The sequence below is a fragment of the Sabethes cyaneus genome, chromosome 1 (genome assembly GCF_943734655.1).
Source record: "Sabethes cyaneus chromosome 1, idSabCyanKW18_F2, whole genome shotgun sequence".
NCBI classification, from domain to species: domain Eukaryota; kingdom Metazoa; phylum Arthropoda; class Insecta; order Diptera; family Culicidae; genus Sabethes; species Sabethes cyaneus.
The window spans coordinates 130274240-130288954 of record NC_071353.1 but is presented as its reverse complement, the minus strand read 5'-3'; the positions used below and the strand labels follow the sequence as shown (position 1 = coordinate 130288954).

The window sequence follows — 14715 nt, the reverse complement described above, 5'->3', positions numbered from 1 at the left end:
GGTGGAGTACAAACAGAAAGTGGAGAGTGGCAAAGGCATATGAACCACGAGTTGCAGGCACTACTTGCATAGATTCCCATCGCACTCGTGGCGAAAGTTGGGAGACTATGGTGGGCCGGCCTCGTCGCAAGGATGCCGGATGACTGTGCAGTGAAATCCGTTCTCTTCAAGAACCCCACCGGCACCAGGAATAGAGGGGCGCAACGAGCTAGATGTCTCGACTAGGTTGAAGCCGACTAGCGTGTGTCGAGACGCGCAACGAATTGACGGCGAATAACCCAGGACCCAGTTCAATGGAGAGGAATTCTTGATACGGCAAAGCGATGCTGGTAAACCGCGCGAATTATTTGTTTGTTATCTGCCGACCTTTGAGATTAGTTTCTTTTTGAACTTAAACCGTGCGCTCGTTCCTTGGCCTTTTGCATGAACTGTTTGGATCAATCCATATTCCATATTCGGAATCGCATAGCGTTTTATATAACAACTTTATTTGCTTCACCCTGGACTTTCTAAACCCCTTCATTTTACTAGGGAGAAATCCTTACAAATCTTCAAAAATCCTTGATTTACCTCTTTTTTACGTGTACATGCCCTCTTAATCTCTGATTACGGTCTAATTTTTCTATTCAGAATAATAGTTTGAAGTTTTACAATTATTTGAAATCTTCACGCAAAATTTGATAAATTTATACAGATGGAGATAAATTTTGTGCACTAGACGGTTAAACATCATTGCAAAAAAAATGATTAGGTTTTCCCTCTGACGAAACGTTCTGTTGGAAACAGGATTAGTACTTTATTTTACGTGTTGCTGCAGTACAACCGAACTCGCTACATATTTTGCTTTCAACATCGGAATAATTGCATTTACGCGACACGTCAAAATCGGCTGCAAGTATTGTTTGCCATTTCCGCTCGTAAAACGTTAAAGTCTATTGAATAATCGTAGCATGCTATCGCTAAATTAATTCTTAAAACTCAATAGATCGTTTGTTCGAATTTACGGGGAAATTCAGGCTCGCTGAGCGATCGACAAATAAAGTTGATAAAAGTGCACTTCGAGGTCGCACACCCCGACGCTGTTATGTAACACCCAGCACCATTGAAAGCTCTACCAGTTTATGAATAATAATAAATTCATTCGTTCTAAATATATTTATATACCGATCTAAAGCAACGACACCCGTTCATCAACGAAAGAACGTTTGTCGCGTGGCCTACGGTGCGATGGGTGTAACGCATAAAACTGTTGTAGGCCTACAACAACAAATCACACTCACCGGTTCTCGGGCAGGCAGAACCTTGCGGCTCAGGTATAGGTATATCGCAGGGGCCGCATTATACTTTTTTTTGGAAATCAGCAGGCGTAAGCGAGACAACGCAGTCAGTCTCCCTGCTAGAGAATGCCTTGGACCGACAACACCGTGCCGCGCCGCCGTGGACGGGCGCGCGCGGCCAATCACTCGGAGTGCTTCAGGCTTTCTGGGACTGCTGCAGCAGCACACCCTTTACGTATAAAAGCTTGTTGCGTTGGTTAATTTAGGAACAGTTCTAAGCGGTGAGTTTCTCGGTGAAAACGTGATTCTAATTCTACGAAATCTATTCAAATAATGGCATTCAAGGTAGTTCTGCTGTGGGCAGTGTAACCAATGTGATAAGATTTTTCATGTGAAAAATGTGTGTTTTATCTACTGCAGTACATCATCCCGGCCGTGGCATTGCTGGTCAGTTGCGTGAGCGCCGGAGGCCCGGCTGCCTACTCGATTGCGGCGCCCAGTCTGGATTACCATTCGGTCGGTTCCAGCCATGAGCACACCGTCAAGGGACTGTACGGACAGAATGTCCTGTCGCAGTATGCTAAAGCCGTCGATTCGGCACACTCGTCGGTTCGCGTGCAAAGCTCTCGGCTTAGCAATGACGGAATTGCCTATGCACCGCATTATGCTGCTGCCGCTTATCCAGCCGCCGGTGAGTGCATCATCCCCATCCCTTTATGTTGGGGATTTCCGTAGATGTATTAAGGGAAAATGGATGTGAAATATGATTACGCCTGGAAAACAAGCGGTTCGGTATGATTGGTTTTAGCCACTTGATGCGTAACAACGAAATGTGAATTTTCCGCGAGCAGTGTTGATACAATGATGGGGGAAAAAATGATCAATAGTGATGAATGTTTGCCTCGGTTTGGTATTTACGGGCGTTTTGGGAACTCAAATGGAATGGATTGAACAGTTGCTACAATCCAACTATCAGATTGTACTTAGTAGTACAATCCGGAAATCATTATTGAGTGCTATTGCTAAAATATTTTCTCAGAAATTCAAGCACGAATGTAACCCGGAAAGGTTTCACGCATAAGAGTAGAAGCGGTCAAAACATTGCAGTTTATTTTTTTCTGTATAATATTTTGTTGTATAATGACCAGCACCACTTTTGTGGATAAACTTATCTGCATTTATTCGTTGACTGTTACTGTAACAATATGCATTTTGCTGTTGTTGTTTGCCGTAGATGAAAACTGTTCTGTTCTTGGAATATTATATTATTATTTACTGTTCGGTTATTTTTTGCCGAAAACGTTGTTTCTATGCGAAGCTACTTTTGATTGAAGTGGAAAAATATTCATTAAATTCTGTGACCCATCGGCATATTTGGTGTAATAATGTAAAGCATTAACATGAGACAAACAAGAGGATAAAAGAGGAAGTTTTTGTCCTATCAAGCGCAAATTCGGTTGAGTTTTTAAAATTTTATTTTTTTTCATCGTACTCTAGAGGAGCATCAAAATATTTATTATTTTATTTTCTTTTCGCTTCCAAGTACAATCGTGTAATCAAATTTTTTAAACCACCGTAGAATCCTGTTTAAAACGTTACGTAAATGTGGTTAAAAGTTGAAATTGATAATGCTTGTAAAATTGACTCACTTATAAGCAGAGCGAAGTCATCATTCATTGCACAGCAGCTTGAAAGTCGTTCATAGAATGGAGTAGACAGTGGATTAGATTTGCCCTTCTTTCTTTCATTGCATTTGAATTATTTCCCACCATGGCACAGTGGACCAGTAAAGATAAATCAATTGGTTAATATTGAGGAATTATTTATATCTTTGGGTACCTTAGTGGCAAAAGTTATAGAAAAGAAATTAAAATAAAATAAAATTTTGTCTTGGCCTTTTTACGAGGTAAGGCATATAATTAATTTTTTATAAGGGTAATTTTTACAATCAAGAGAGGGGACGATAGAAGAAAGTTTTTTTTGGATTATTTTAATGTGGTTTTAACCATTTGATGGAAGAAAGTAATGAAACTAAGATATTGATAGGATCCAAACAAAGAGGACAAGCAGTGAAGGGGAAAGAGTGCAAAATGCGGTAAGGGAGAGTCATTGAAGCAATGCTTAAAATATTGTGTATCGTTCCTTTTTATTCAAGATGGGGGATCCACGGATCGTACCACGCTACAATCGGAGCCAATTATAACTGGATTCGAACCCACTTCTCCTCCCAGGTCCTGTGGATCGCAGGCAGTGATGTACCATTGAACCACAGTGGACTGGACAAAAGGAAGATTCCACCACTTTCTTAACCTCCAAGCTCCAACCCGAGGAATGGAGCTTCTCCTCAATGAGAATCGCGGCTAACATACTAACGAACGAACAACGTCATGTGCAGTAAAGCTGGGCGAGATTTCACGAAATTTCGTGTTTTCCAAAATTTAACAAAATCGTGCGAAATATACCTTAGATCTTATGGTAGATCACCATTAAATTACAGTTGAATTTATGGTAAATTTCGATTGCTTTCGTCCGATTTCGGTAAAGAAGAAATTTCGCGAGATCTCGCACAGCCTTAACGTGTAGCGCCTTGTAGTAGCAAGTGCCAGTACAGTTTCGCCGTATAAACCATACAGACCGTACAGACTGCCGTCGCATAGTTTCTAGTAATTATGTATGGTCGTCTGCGAAGAGTATTGGTTGACTACTTTTGTTGACGATCGCTCTTCTCGTTTTGATGACCGCTCGCTGGATTACACCTTCAATAGCGATAACAAACAGAACAGTCCATCCCTTGTTTCCTAGGACCCTAGGTTTCCTGGTCCTTATAAGAAACATTTAAGTACTTGGGCTTGTACGAACAGTTAAAGAATTTGGGTCTAACCTACTCATTTCTTTGCTGTTCTATGGGTATTAATGGAGCCGTGTATTGTATCTAGCTGAACCGACCTCAGTTCAGTGCAGGGATAGTCATTATAGATCCCAACTCTGATGTAATCTACGGCCGCCCTGTAGGAGACACCAGTAGTGGAGTCCATTGGAAGCTTGGAGGCTTCATCCGTATCCTTCACTCTAGTCCCTCCTCCACGAACTTTCGCATGCCCTGTCCCACTTGCTCTCGGGGCCATTCACTCTTACTTACTTATTTCTACAGGCCGAGAGTCGGGGTGGCGCTTGCCGTATCAAGAATTCCTCTCCACTGTAGTCGGTCCTGGGCTACACGTCGCCAATTTGTTGAGCGTCTCGGCACACGCAAGTCGGCTTCAACTTGGTCGAGCCATCTAGCACGTTGGGCCCCTCTATTCCGGGTGCCGGTGGGCTTCTTGACATGAACGTATTTCACTGCACAGTCGTCCGTCATCTTTGCGACATGACCGGCCCACCGTAGTATCCCAACGCTCGCCAGGTGTACGATGGGAATCGCTCCAAATAATGCCTGCAACCCTCCACTATCCGTTTGTACTCCGCCAAAAATAGTCCGCAACACGTTTCTTTCAAATACGGCAAGTGCACGTATGTTTTCCGTAAGTAAAGTTACTGTGCCAAGTCCGTAGAAGACTACCGGTATGATTAGCGTTTTGTGTATCGTCAGTTTTGTACGGCGATGTATACTCCTTGACAGAAGCTTCTGGCGGAGGGAAAGGTAGGCTCGACTTCCAGCTTGGATGCGTCGTTGAATAGTCGTTGAAACTAGAGATCCTAAGTATACAAACTCCACTTCAACCACGCCAGTTCATAGCCGTCAATAATCATTGTCCGTGGGAGCCAAACGTTGTTTTCTGTGGAGCGCCTTCCTACCATATAGTTAGTTTTCTACGCATTGATTTGTAACCTAATCCTCATTGAATCCGTTTTTAGTCTGGCGTTGATTGCCTCCACCAACTCAAGGTTTCTAGTAATGATGTTGAGCTCGTTTGTGAAGGCTACAGCTATTACAACCATCCTCCTTATAGTGCCCATCATATGGATCTCAAGGCATCATACGATACAGTTGAAGGCGAACTGCTATGGCAGATAATGCACGAGTACGGTTTTCGGACAAACTAAAGCTACCCAGTGCGCGTTTCTTAGGACCTTTTGCTCTGATTCTCGGTAGTATCAGGTTTTTTTTCCATGTGTGGGATCATCACGGCGACCAGTATAGTTGATCTATTGTGTTATCGCCCGGGTGTTTGCTAAATGACCTGCACTGCATTTCTTTTTGCTATAATCGCTATTGAGTGAGCGATATGCTTATTTTAATTTTTATGCGTGCTTGTGTGTTTTTGGGGTTCACCCTTCCTTCAAAGCTTGATCTACTTTACCCACTTATTCCACGCTGCTAGTACTATCCCATATTATAGCCGTCCCTGGCGAGGACTCATTCGTTCCTCTCACCAGTAAAGTTAACTATAGGAGGGACTTTTTGCACTGTCAAGAGGCTTTAGTGGGTAAATATAGAATTCAGCATGAAGGAAGGGTAAATGAGGGGCCTGGGAATAAACCCATGCTAAAGTCACTTGACTTCGAATGGCTTGATTCTACTAAAATTTCTACACTCGCTTGTCAGAGCAGACTCGGTAACCTTGCGGCTACGGAGCCCCCTAGTATCAGGTTCATTCGTATATCTACTACGGAGGTCTGTCATTTGCAGGGGAAGTGTTAATCCTTAGCATTCGCATGAATGCCTCCTCTTTTGTCCGCATACAACCTTCGTCTCAAATGGTTACCCGATTTCCACTAAGGTACGTACCCGGCTGGTACCATGAGGAGGTAGCGATCGGAGATGTTGGATAAGAGGCTGTGGACCTAGAGGTATAAAATAGACCGCGAGGTTCTGACGATATCCAGTCATTTACCAGCCAATGATATTAAGCATTTACGAAAGGTTACCGAACCGTTTTTAAGCAGTTCATCGCAAGTGGATTTCGACTGGAACTTATTTCACTCCTTCGCACGAATTTGTAATGACATCATCATAACCTTAAATACTTTTCAAAGACATTTTTTATAGATACTTTGACTAATTTGGCATTTGGTTCTGTTTCAAGGACATTAAGAATAATTGTACCGCCCAAACGAAAAGTGATTGGTCGATTACAGCCGATAGCATAAAAAAATGTCATTACGATTTTAAGAAACAGATGAGCAACGAGAAGCAAGGCAGGAAACCGAAAGCAATAGTAAAGTTCTTTAAGGTTAGGCAGGATAGGTTAGGTACCCGTAACTCCCGTGATCCGATGGTCGTAAAAACTTGTATTTTACTTTTAAAGTTTTCTTACTGAAAATTGGTCTTAAACTCTTACTTCATGAGATTTATTAACTTTTTAGAACCAAAAAGCTTTGAAATAAGTAATTCTCAAGGCGTTTATCTATTTTCTCCTAAAAAGATGTGATCAGTTTTGCTTTTGTTCACCAATTTGAAGCTCTGGTACCGTCCTCTAATTCGTTTTTTACGTAAAACACCTATCTTCTTTAGTTTCGTTGAAATTTAGTTTTAAACGTATCGTATTTGGTGTTGAAATAGTATCTGAAAACTGCTAGAATTCATGCATCGCGCATAGCATACTAGATTACCGCGTGCGACGAACAAAACAATAACAGCAATAACAATGTTTTTCATAAATTGACAGTTCGCCTCTACTTTTGCTTTCATAGTCTTGTAAAACTCAAGCCGCTTAGGTTATTTGCCTTGTCTTGAGATCATTGCCCCTGATCTGCAAAATTTTAGCCGATGATGCTCCCCTCGAATCCTCGTTGAAAGCAACGTTCCTTCTCGGAAGTGGCGGTGCATTGTCGTAGACGTCCCTGAATTAAAATCATTGTGTAACAAAACGAACACTTCTGGATTTGTGTTCACTTAGGGTAAAGTGGTGCAGAATGCACCGCTTAAGCAAAACATCATTTTGCAGAGCAACGGCGTGTTTGTTCCACGTTTTTCAACTTCTAGAAGACTTTGGGATCTTTTTTACACTTACTCCTGGTGAAATTTCCTAACAAACAAAAACCAGTATTTTTTGTTATTTTTGACGATTTTTGCCAAGAGTCAAAGTCATTATGTGGGGCAAAACGCCAAAGCCCGTGGACAAAACGCACCAAGTTTGCCCAGCTAGGCGTTAAACGCAACCAGCAAATTTACATATTATCACGTGTTGTATAAACTCGTAAAACTAGGCTGCCGAAATGGCGGAAGCGTTCGTTATAGCGTTTGTTACATACGTTTTTTTGCTGGGATATAATGGGTTCATATCTCAACATAATTGGCAATAAAATTTATTTATCTACTTTTCTCCAACTGATGTGTGATGAAATATTGTAAGTTAAACAATGTACAATTAGGTTTAAGGCAAATTCTAAGCCCTATACAATACATAATATTGCTACATTTTTAATAAATAATCCGAAACGAAAGATGCCTGCAAATTTAATATTTGGGACTGTTCGATCCCGCTGTGATGCATTCTACCCCTGTTTTGTATTTTGAAGTTTTTTGCAATATATGTGGAAAACATGCCTTGTTAATGTCGTTTTTGTGATGAATCATCGAGTATGACAGTATATCAATTAGATAGACTGTATTTATTATGAAATTTGCATACCGACTAGTGGTAAAAGCTTAAGAGAAAACCGTGATTTCTTACATGTGGAATGAGATCGCGGATAATCGCTTGATTTTATTGGATGTGGCTGTGTTTGATGCTTTTACATTCTACACAATTATGAATTAGCTTGTTTTACACCAAAATAAAATGCGCATTCATAATTTTACCAAATAGTTTCCGCGTTTTTAAACAATTAATAGCATGGGCCATTCTACCCCACGGTGCGTTCTGGACAGTCTTGCCCTACTTGCATTAGGTAGCCGACGATCAGAAAATCTATAACCATACCCTTGCTGGGCTGCTTTGCTATATAATTAGCTAAGCCATAACAAAGGTGAATGTCCGCGAGTTCTTTCGAAAAATACATTTTAATACTGCAATTGTTTTCAGAAACGTCTGTTTCTGAAACGAGAAATCTGTTTCTTCATTGTTTTCCATATGCATCAGACCGTGTTCGTCGCACGCGGTGATCTAGTATGATATGCGTGATGTATGCCTTATTTCAAAGATTTGTGTTTCTTAAAAGGTACTAAATTTCATAAAGTTGGGGGCTTAAGAGCAATTTTCAATACAACATTTTCTCAGCTGTCGAATGAAATTAACAGAATTGAGCTATCTACATGGTGGCATGTGTAGCGACCCTGCCCGCTACTCTCCCGTATACTAATCCTGCCTGGATCCGAAGGACGAAATCCTGGATCAAATCATATTATTATTAACTTTAACATTTTATTCGATTACCCGCGCCGGTCAGTGACTCGATCGAGCGACGGCGCCGGTAGGGCAAAATACTTCGATGAAAAACAACGCGTTCGGCACCATTCTAGGTTAATGAACGCGCAAGTTTCTTAACCTGCCGTCACGAACAGTTCCCAAAACAAATGCGGGGTTGCGCGAAGTTGCAGTTTTGCCGACTAAGGTAAACAACGAAGCGCGGAACTGTTCGAGTTGACAAAAAACAAAGTTCCCGCGCGAGGGCTAAAATGTATGCGCGAGAGGGAAGCTCAACGGACAGCGTGAGGTCTGCCGCTAGGGAGAATAGGACGGAACTACCTCGCGAAGGAGGAGTTTCCTTAGGGTAAACAGTTTTTAGCAAGTAAGAATTAACTTTGTGTAAAAAGTTTAGGAAAATAAATGAGAGTCCAATTTGGCACGCCGACCCGTCCGGTCGGTAGTGCGATTAAAAACGGTTTTTTTATTTCTTTTTTTGATTTGGTCCTTCCGCGCGTGGTTTTAGGATCGAGGGGGCCCTTAAGGCCCCTTTACATGGTTTATTTTTCCTGAATGGACTCATCAATTACTGCGACCAGTATCGTTGATCTACTGTGATATCGCTCGGGTGTTTTCTGTATGACCCGCACTGCATTTTTGTTGTTGTAATCGCTATTGAATGATCGATATACTTATTAAATTTAATGCGTACTTATGTGTAATTAGGTTTTGCCCTTCCTTCAATGTTTTTCTAATTTACCCACCTCGTTCCACATGACAGCATCGTCCCCAATTATAGTCACCCTTGCGCAGCTAACCAGTGCATTTAATTATAAGAGTCCTTTTTGCATTGTCTATAGGCCTTAACGGGATAATATAGAATCCATCATGAAGGAAGGGCGATGGGGGGCCTGAGAATAAACCCACGCTAAAGTCACTCTGACATCGAATGGCCTGATTCTACTAAGATTCGAACCCACGACCATTTGCTTGTCAAAGCAGACTCGGTAACCTTGCGGTTACAGGGCCCCCCTAGTTTTTGTACTAGAGCAACTTAAAGCAAATAGAACTGAAAACTAAAACTGTTTAATAACTCTGTAATGATTGAGATTTGGCCATAAGGTTAGAAAGATTTTTTTTCGTCAGATGTGGTCCTGTATCACCCCCAGAACTATTTACTTATACTAAGCTACCTAACACCCTGTATATAACTTGTAAGCTGCTTCTTTTTCTTCTTCAGCATAGAACCGGGGTGGCTCGCACTGTTTCAAGTACTCATCTCAATTCAACTCGGTCTTGGGCCACTCGTCACCAATTTCCTAGTCGTCTCAAAAGTCACAAATCGCTTTCGACCTAGTCGAGCCATCGTGCACGTTGGGCCCCTCTGTTCCTGGTGCCGGTGGGGTTGTTGAAGAGGACTATTTTCGTCGCACTGTCGTCCGGCATCCTTACGACGTGTCCGGCCCACCGTAGCCTGCTAACTTTCGCTAGATGTACGATGAGAGTCTCCCCAAGCAGTGCCTGTAGCTCGTGATTTATACGTCTCCGCCACTCTCCGCTTTCAGTTTGTACTCCGCCAAATATCGTCCGCAGCACTTTCCGCTCGAACACGGCTAGGGTGCGTATATCCTCCGTGAGCAGCATCACGGTTTCAAGTCCATAAAGAACTACCGTTTTTGTATATTGTTAGCTTCTTGCAGCGGCGTATGCTTCCTGATCGTAGCGTTTTACGAAGGGCAAAGTAGGCCCGATTTCCCGCTTGGATGCGCCGCTAGATCTCCTTACTAGTGTTGTTGTCCGCGGTCACCAGCGATCCCAAATACACGAGCTCCTCTACCACTTCATCGCCGTCAACGCTTACCGTCCGTGAGAGACGCGCGTTTGTTTCCTTTGAGCCTCTTCCTTTCATGTATTTGGTCTTCGACGCATTTATTTTTAGCCCAATTCTTCTAGACTCCGCTTTCAGTCTGGCGTAGATTGCCTCCGCCGTCGCAAAGTTCCTCGAGAGTGTCCCAGAGATGCGTATGAAACACATCACTCGATCCAATGTAGCTGTGATCAGTCGCGTCAGTTTGTCTAGAAAACCGTGTTCGTGCATTATCTGCCATAGCTTGTCTCGATCGACTGTATCGTATGCTGCATTGAAATCAATAAAGATGTAATGCGTGGGCACGTTGTACTCCCGACATTTCTGCAAGATCTGTTGGATAGTAAAAATTTGGTCCGAAGTTTCGCGAGCCCTCTTGAAACCCGCCTGATAATTCCCTGCGAAACCTTGTGTTATCGGTGACAACCGGCGTAACAGGATCTGGAAGAGTACCTTGTAGGCGGCGTTTACCAGCGTAATACCGCGATAGTTGCAGCAGTCTAGCCGATCACCCTTTTTGTAGATGGGGCAAACCACTCCTTCCATCCATTCCTCCGGTAGCTTTTCCTCCTCCCAATTCCTCGAAAGAACCCAGTGTAGAGCCTTTGCTAGCGTTTCTCCGCCACGTTTATAAAGCTCTGCCGGTAGGCGGTCCTTCCCAGCGGCTTTATTGGTCTTCAGCAGCCCGATCTCTCGTTTGACTTCTTGGAGATCAGGTGCTAAGACATTACTATCTTCCATGAGCGCTCCTAGGTTGAATTCCGTTCCGCCTCCTTCTGCGACTTCGCCATTGAGGTGTTCAACGAAGAACTGCTTCCGTCTGTCGACCACCTTTTTTTTTGTATGGGCTTATCACTTTGACCACAACATTATTGATCTATTGTAATGTTGCCCGGGTGTATGCTGTATTCTGCACTGCATTTCTGTGCTTTATCGTTATTGAGTAAACGATAAGCTTATATTTTTTTATGCGTGCTTATGTGTTGAGGGTTTTACCCATGCTTCGATGCATGTCCTACTATACCAAACCTGTTTCATCTCGTTATAGTTAGCACTGGTGAGTCCTCCTGAGGTTCAAAACCATTACCTCATTAGGTCCTCATACCAGTATACTAACCATAAGAAGCGTCTTCGGGATAATGTAGAACTCAGCATGAAGGAAGTGTGATGAGGGGCCAGAGAATAAACCCATGCTAAAAGTCACTTTGACATCAAAAGGCCTGATTCTACTAAGATTCGAACCCACGACCATTCGCTTGTCATAGCAGACTCGGTAACCTTGCGGCTACAGAGCCCCCCCTGTAGCCGACCACCTTGCGCTCGTTTGTGATTGGATTCCCTCCCTCGTCCCAACACATGTCAATAGTCTGTAAGCCTTCTTTCTATTTTCCCAAAAATCCTGCGAGTTGTTTGAGTTTTACAAAAAAAAAGAAATAAAATTTGGATATTTTTGAAAAATTTGTCGAACTTCAAAATTAAAAAAAAATCGAAAGAGGATCCTTCGATAGCTCTTCACGAGATTTTGGACCATAATTTAAGCTATCTTTAAAAAAATAGTTGAATCGGAGGGGAGGGTTATGAATTGACATTTGAAAATTGAAAATTGACATTTTATGATTTTTATTATGGTTTTGAAAAATTTTTTTTTAGTGTAATTTTTTCCTGAAAATACACTTAATTTCTTACAACTTTTCTTTTGACGTCATTTTGATTAAATGAGTAGTTTTCAAAATATGATTTTTGGAATAAAAGTTTGGAATAATCTCATTTCTAAAAACGCCCTTTTGATAAGTTACTCTTGACGAAGAAAATCAAGTTTAGTGGAAAATAGATTCATGCATGGTATCCAACACATCCGGGAAATTTCATTCCGATCAAAAAAAAAATCGAGTCAAAAATAGCCTTTTTTCAGTGTTTTGAGCTGGAATTGCTCAAACGCATGTTTGTATGATTCACATAAATTTATTAAAAGCAATATCGGCATACCTAGAGATGTCAATGATTCTGTCGACATGATCAATCCAACTTAGTAAGTTTAGCAACAAGGAACTACACTCCGATTTTGGGCAGCATTTGTTGCATGTGTTCCACCGTTCCCCGTAAGCCGTTCCACTACAATTAAATCACCCGCAAAGCAGTTGGCTGCCATCACGCGGTAACCCAGTTCCATCATTTTACGCAGCAACGGAACTAGGGTAAATGTATCTAGTTTACACCACCCCGCCAGCCCCAGTGCTGGTATGTAGTGGTTGTTTTCGAAAGCAGGATGTACTATTGTATCTTCCAGAAAAGCTTTATTTCTCGGAAGCTGAATCTATACAGGCGGTGGAGAAAAAAGCACTTATCACGTTTTTGCCATTAATATCTTGTGCAGCGCTTCGCTAGCTCCAAGCAGTCACGAGTCAGGACAGGACAGCTAGGACTTTAATTTTCTCTTTCGGGTGAAATGTATCCGGCGGGGTTCCGGGAAAAGTTGAAAGCAGGACTCATCTTTGAAGGGCTTTGTGCGGACACCCGTTACAGATTGGGTGTAAGAGAAATTGCGTTTTTCTCTTTTTTCCCAATTCAGTGCTTATCACACAATGCATCCCGCTCTGGGTGTTCTAGTTTTACATTCTAAGCCTTTCTGTAGAGGTAACTTTTCACTTTTTTATCTCTATTTCTAGCTCACTATGCAGCTCCCGCCGTAGGTACGTAACGATTCCAGTCAACAATTTATGTTTAACTGCAGGTTAAATAAGGATTTGTGAGTCCTAAAAAAACCGAGTCCTTTCTTCCCACGTATAAGTTACTTTTGAGTGATACGGAATGTTTGTTTATTTGCACAGCCGCTGCTTATCCTGCCTACGGACACGCGCTGGCCGCACCGGTCGTTAAAGCTGCCTACCCGGCCTATGGCCACGCTTTGGCCCCAGCTTATGGACACGGTTTGGCTCCAGCTTATGGACACGCTTTGGCTCCCGCCTATGGACACGCTCTGGCCGCTCCGCTAGCGTACAAGTATGAAATCGACCGTCACCGGCTGGAGGCGGTGGCACCAACAGACAATGTATAAATTAAAACTTCGTCCGATCCTCTTTCAGAGCTCCAATCGCTGCCGCCCCGTTGGCCCATCCCGGCGCTGTGGTATCGTTTGCCGGCCTTGGTGCCCATTATGCCTGGTAATCAAGTGCCATCGGCTATTGGACTTGGTCAGTTCGTACCAAAAATCGATATTTACGATGAACCGCCCGCTTCACCGGCCTAGCTCAACCGAATATACGAATCTACACCGAAATCGATTTACTAGAAGTTAAGGTCATGGCAGTCAAGGAAATATGTATCCGTTTGTGTCTTAGTGTATAGCAAGCGTAGCTTTAACATTGCAGCTCACTGGAATAACTGCAAGAACTGAGATTTTATCGTTATAAATATGTAGCTTTCCTCTACTTTAATAAGCCTCCGGAATGATTTGCTTCCACCAGTATCGACGGCAAGACAAAGTCGAGTGGGTTTTTACTTATACACTTCAACTCTTCTATCTCTCTCTTTCTGTAAAAAGTCCACCCTTCCGAGAAGAGAATCAAATGAAAGGGTCCTTCGGAAAGAACAAGCCAATAAAAATGTGAAAAAGAAAATCCACTAGAAAGGAGCTAATAAATTTTGTTCCATTCCTATCGGACGCGTTGTACTGTTTATGTTTCAACATCCTTAAGCGTTGGGCGTTCGGCAACGGAAGTCGATGTGGAGGACTCTCTGACTATGAAGTGCGTCTTGGAACGTAATTCTATCATCACTGGCGTGCTCGGGCTGGGGCACACAGAGACACGAGCCCTACCTTCTTTGCAAAATGTAATGTACAATAAAATATTTTCTGTAGTCAGTGTGTGTAGTGAGTGCAGAAGTTTGCAGTTTTTAATTTAATCGGCCACTATTTTTGCGATAAGTTAATTTATCGCACAAAAATAGTTATTGTTTCAAGGGCAATTACAACGCCAGTTAAAAAATTAATTTTAAGTTTAGATTAATGCCTAATCAAAGCTCAATTTCAAGTTCAAATTTAATTCTAATTTCATGGCGAATTTCAAGACTTATTTCAAATCCAATTTTAATTCTAGTTTCAAGTCCATTTCCAAACACAACTCCAGGTATTTCAAATCCAATTTTAATTCCTACTCTAAGTTCATTTTCAAGTTAGATTTCCAACGTCTAATGTCCATCGTTGTCTAATTTCAACTTCGACGAGAAGCGTGCAGAAGAAAGGAAAAACTAAAGGGAAAAGAAGGGAAAACGAGAGAAGCAA

General features: G+C 42.2%; 1 protein-coding gene across 1 annotated transcript; it reads left to right on the top strand.

The window, feature by feature from the left end:
* The first annotated feature begins 1610 nt into the window (after positions 1 to 1610).
* LOC128746227 (cuticle protein 21.3) lies at positions 1611 to 13488 on the top strand. Its single transcript, XM_053843274.1, has 3 exons — positions 1611 to 1622; positions 1698 to 1968; positions 13262 to 13488. The coding sequence occupies exons 1-3, from the start codon at positions 1611 to 1613 to the stop codon at positions 13486 to 13488; spliced, it is 510 nt and encodes a 169-aa protein (XP_053699249.1).
* The last annotated feature ends 1227 nt before the right edge of the window (positions 13489 to 14715 follow it).

Excerpts from the sequence above, each read along its gene's own strand:
- LOC128746227 (XM_053843274.1), top strand. Across the intron at positions 1,969-13,261 it reads TGCCGCTTATCCAGCCGCCG|CCGCTGCTTATCCTGCCTAC; the intron begins GTGAGTGCATCA and ends TTATTTGCACAG.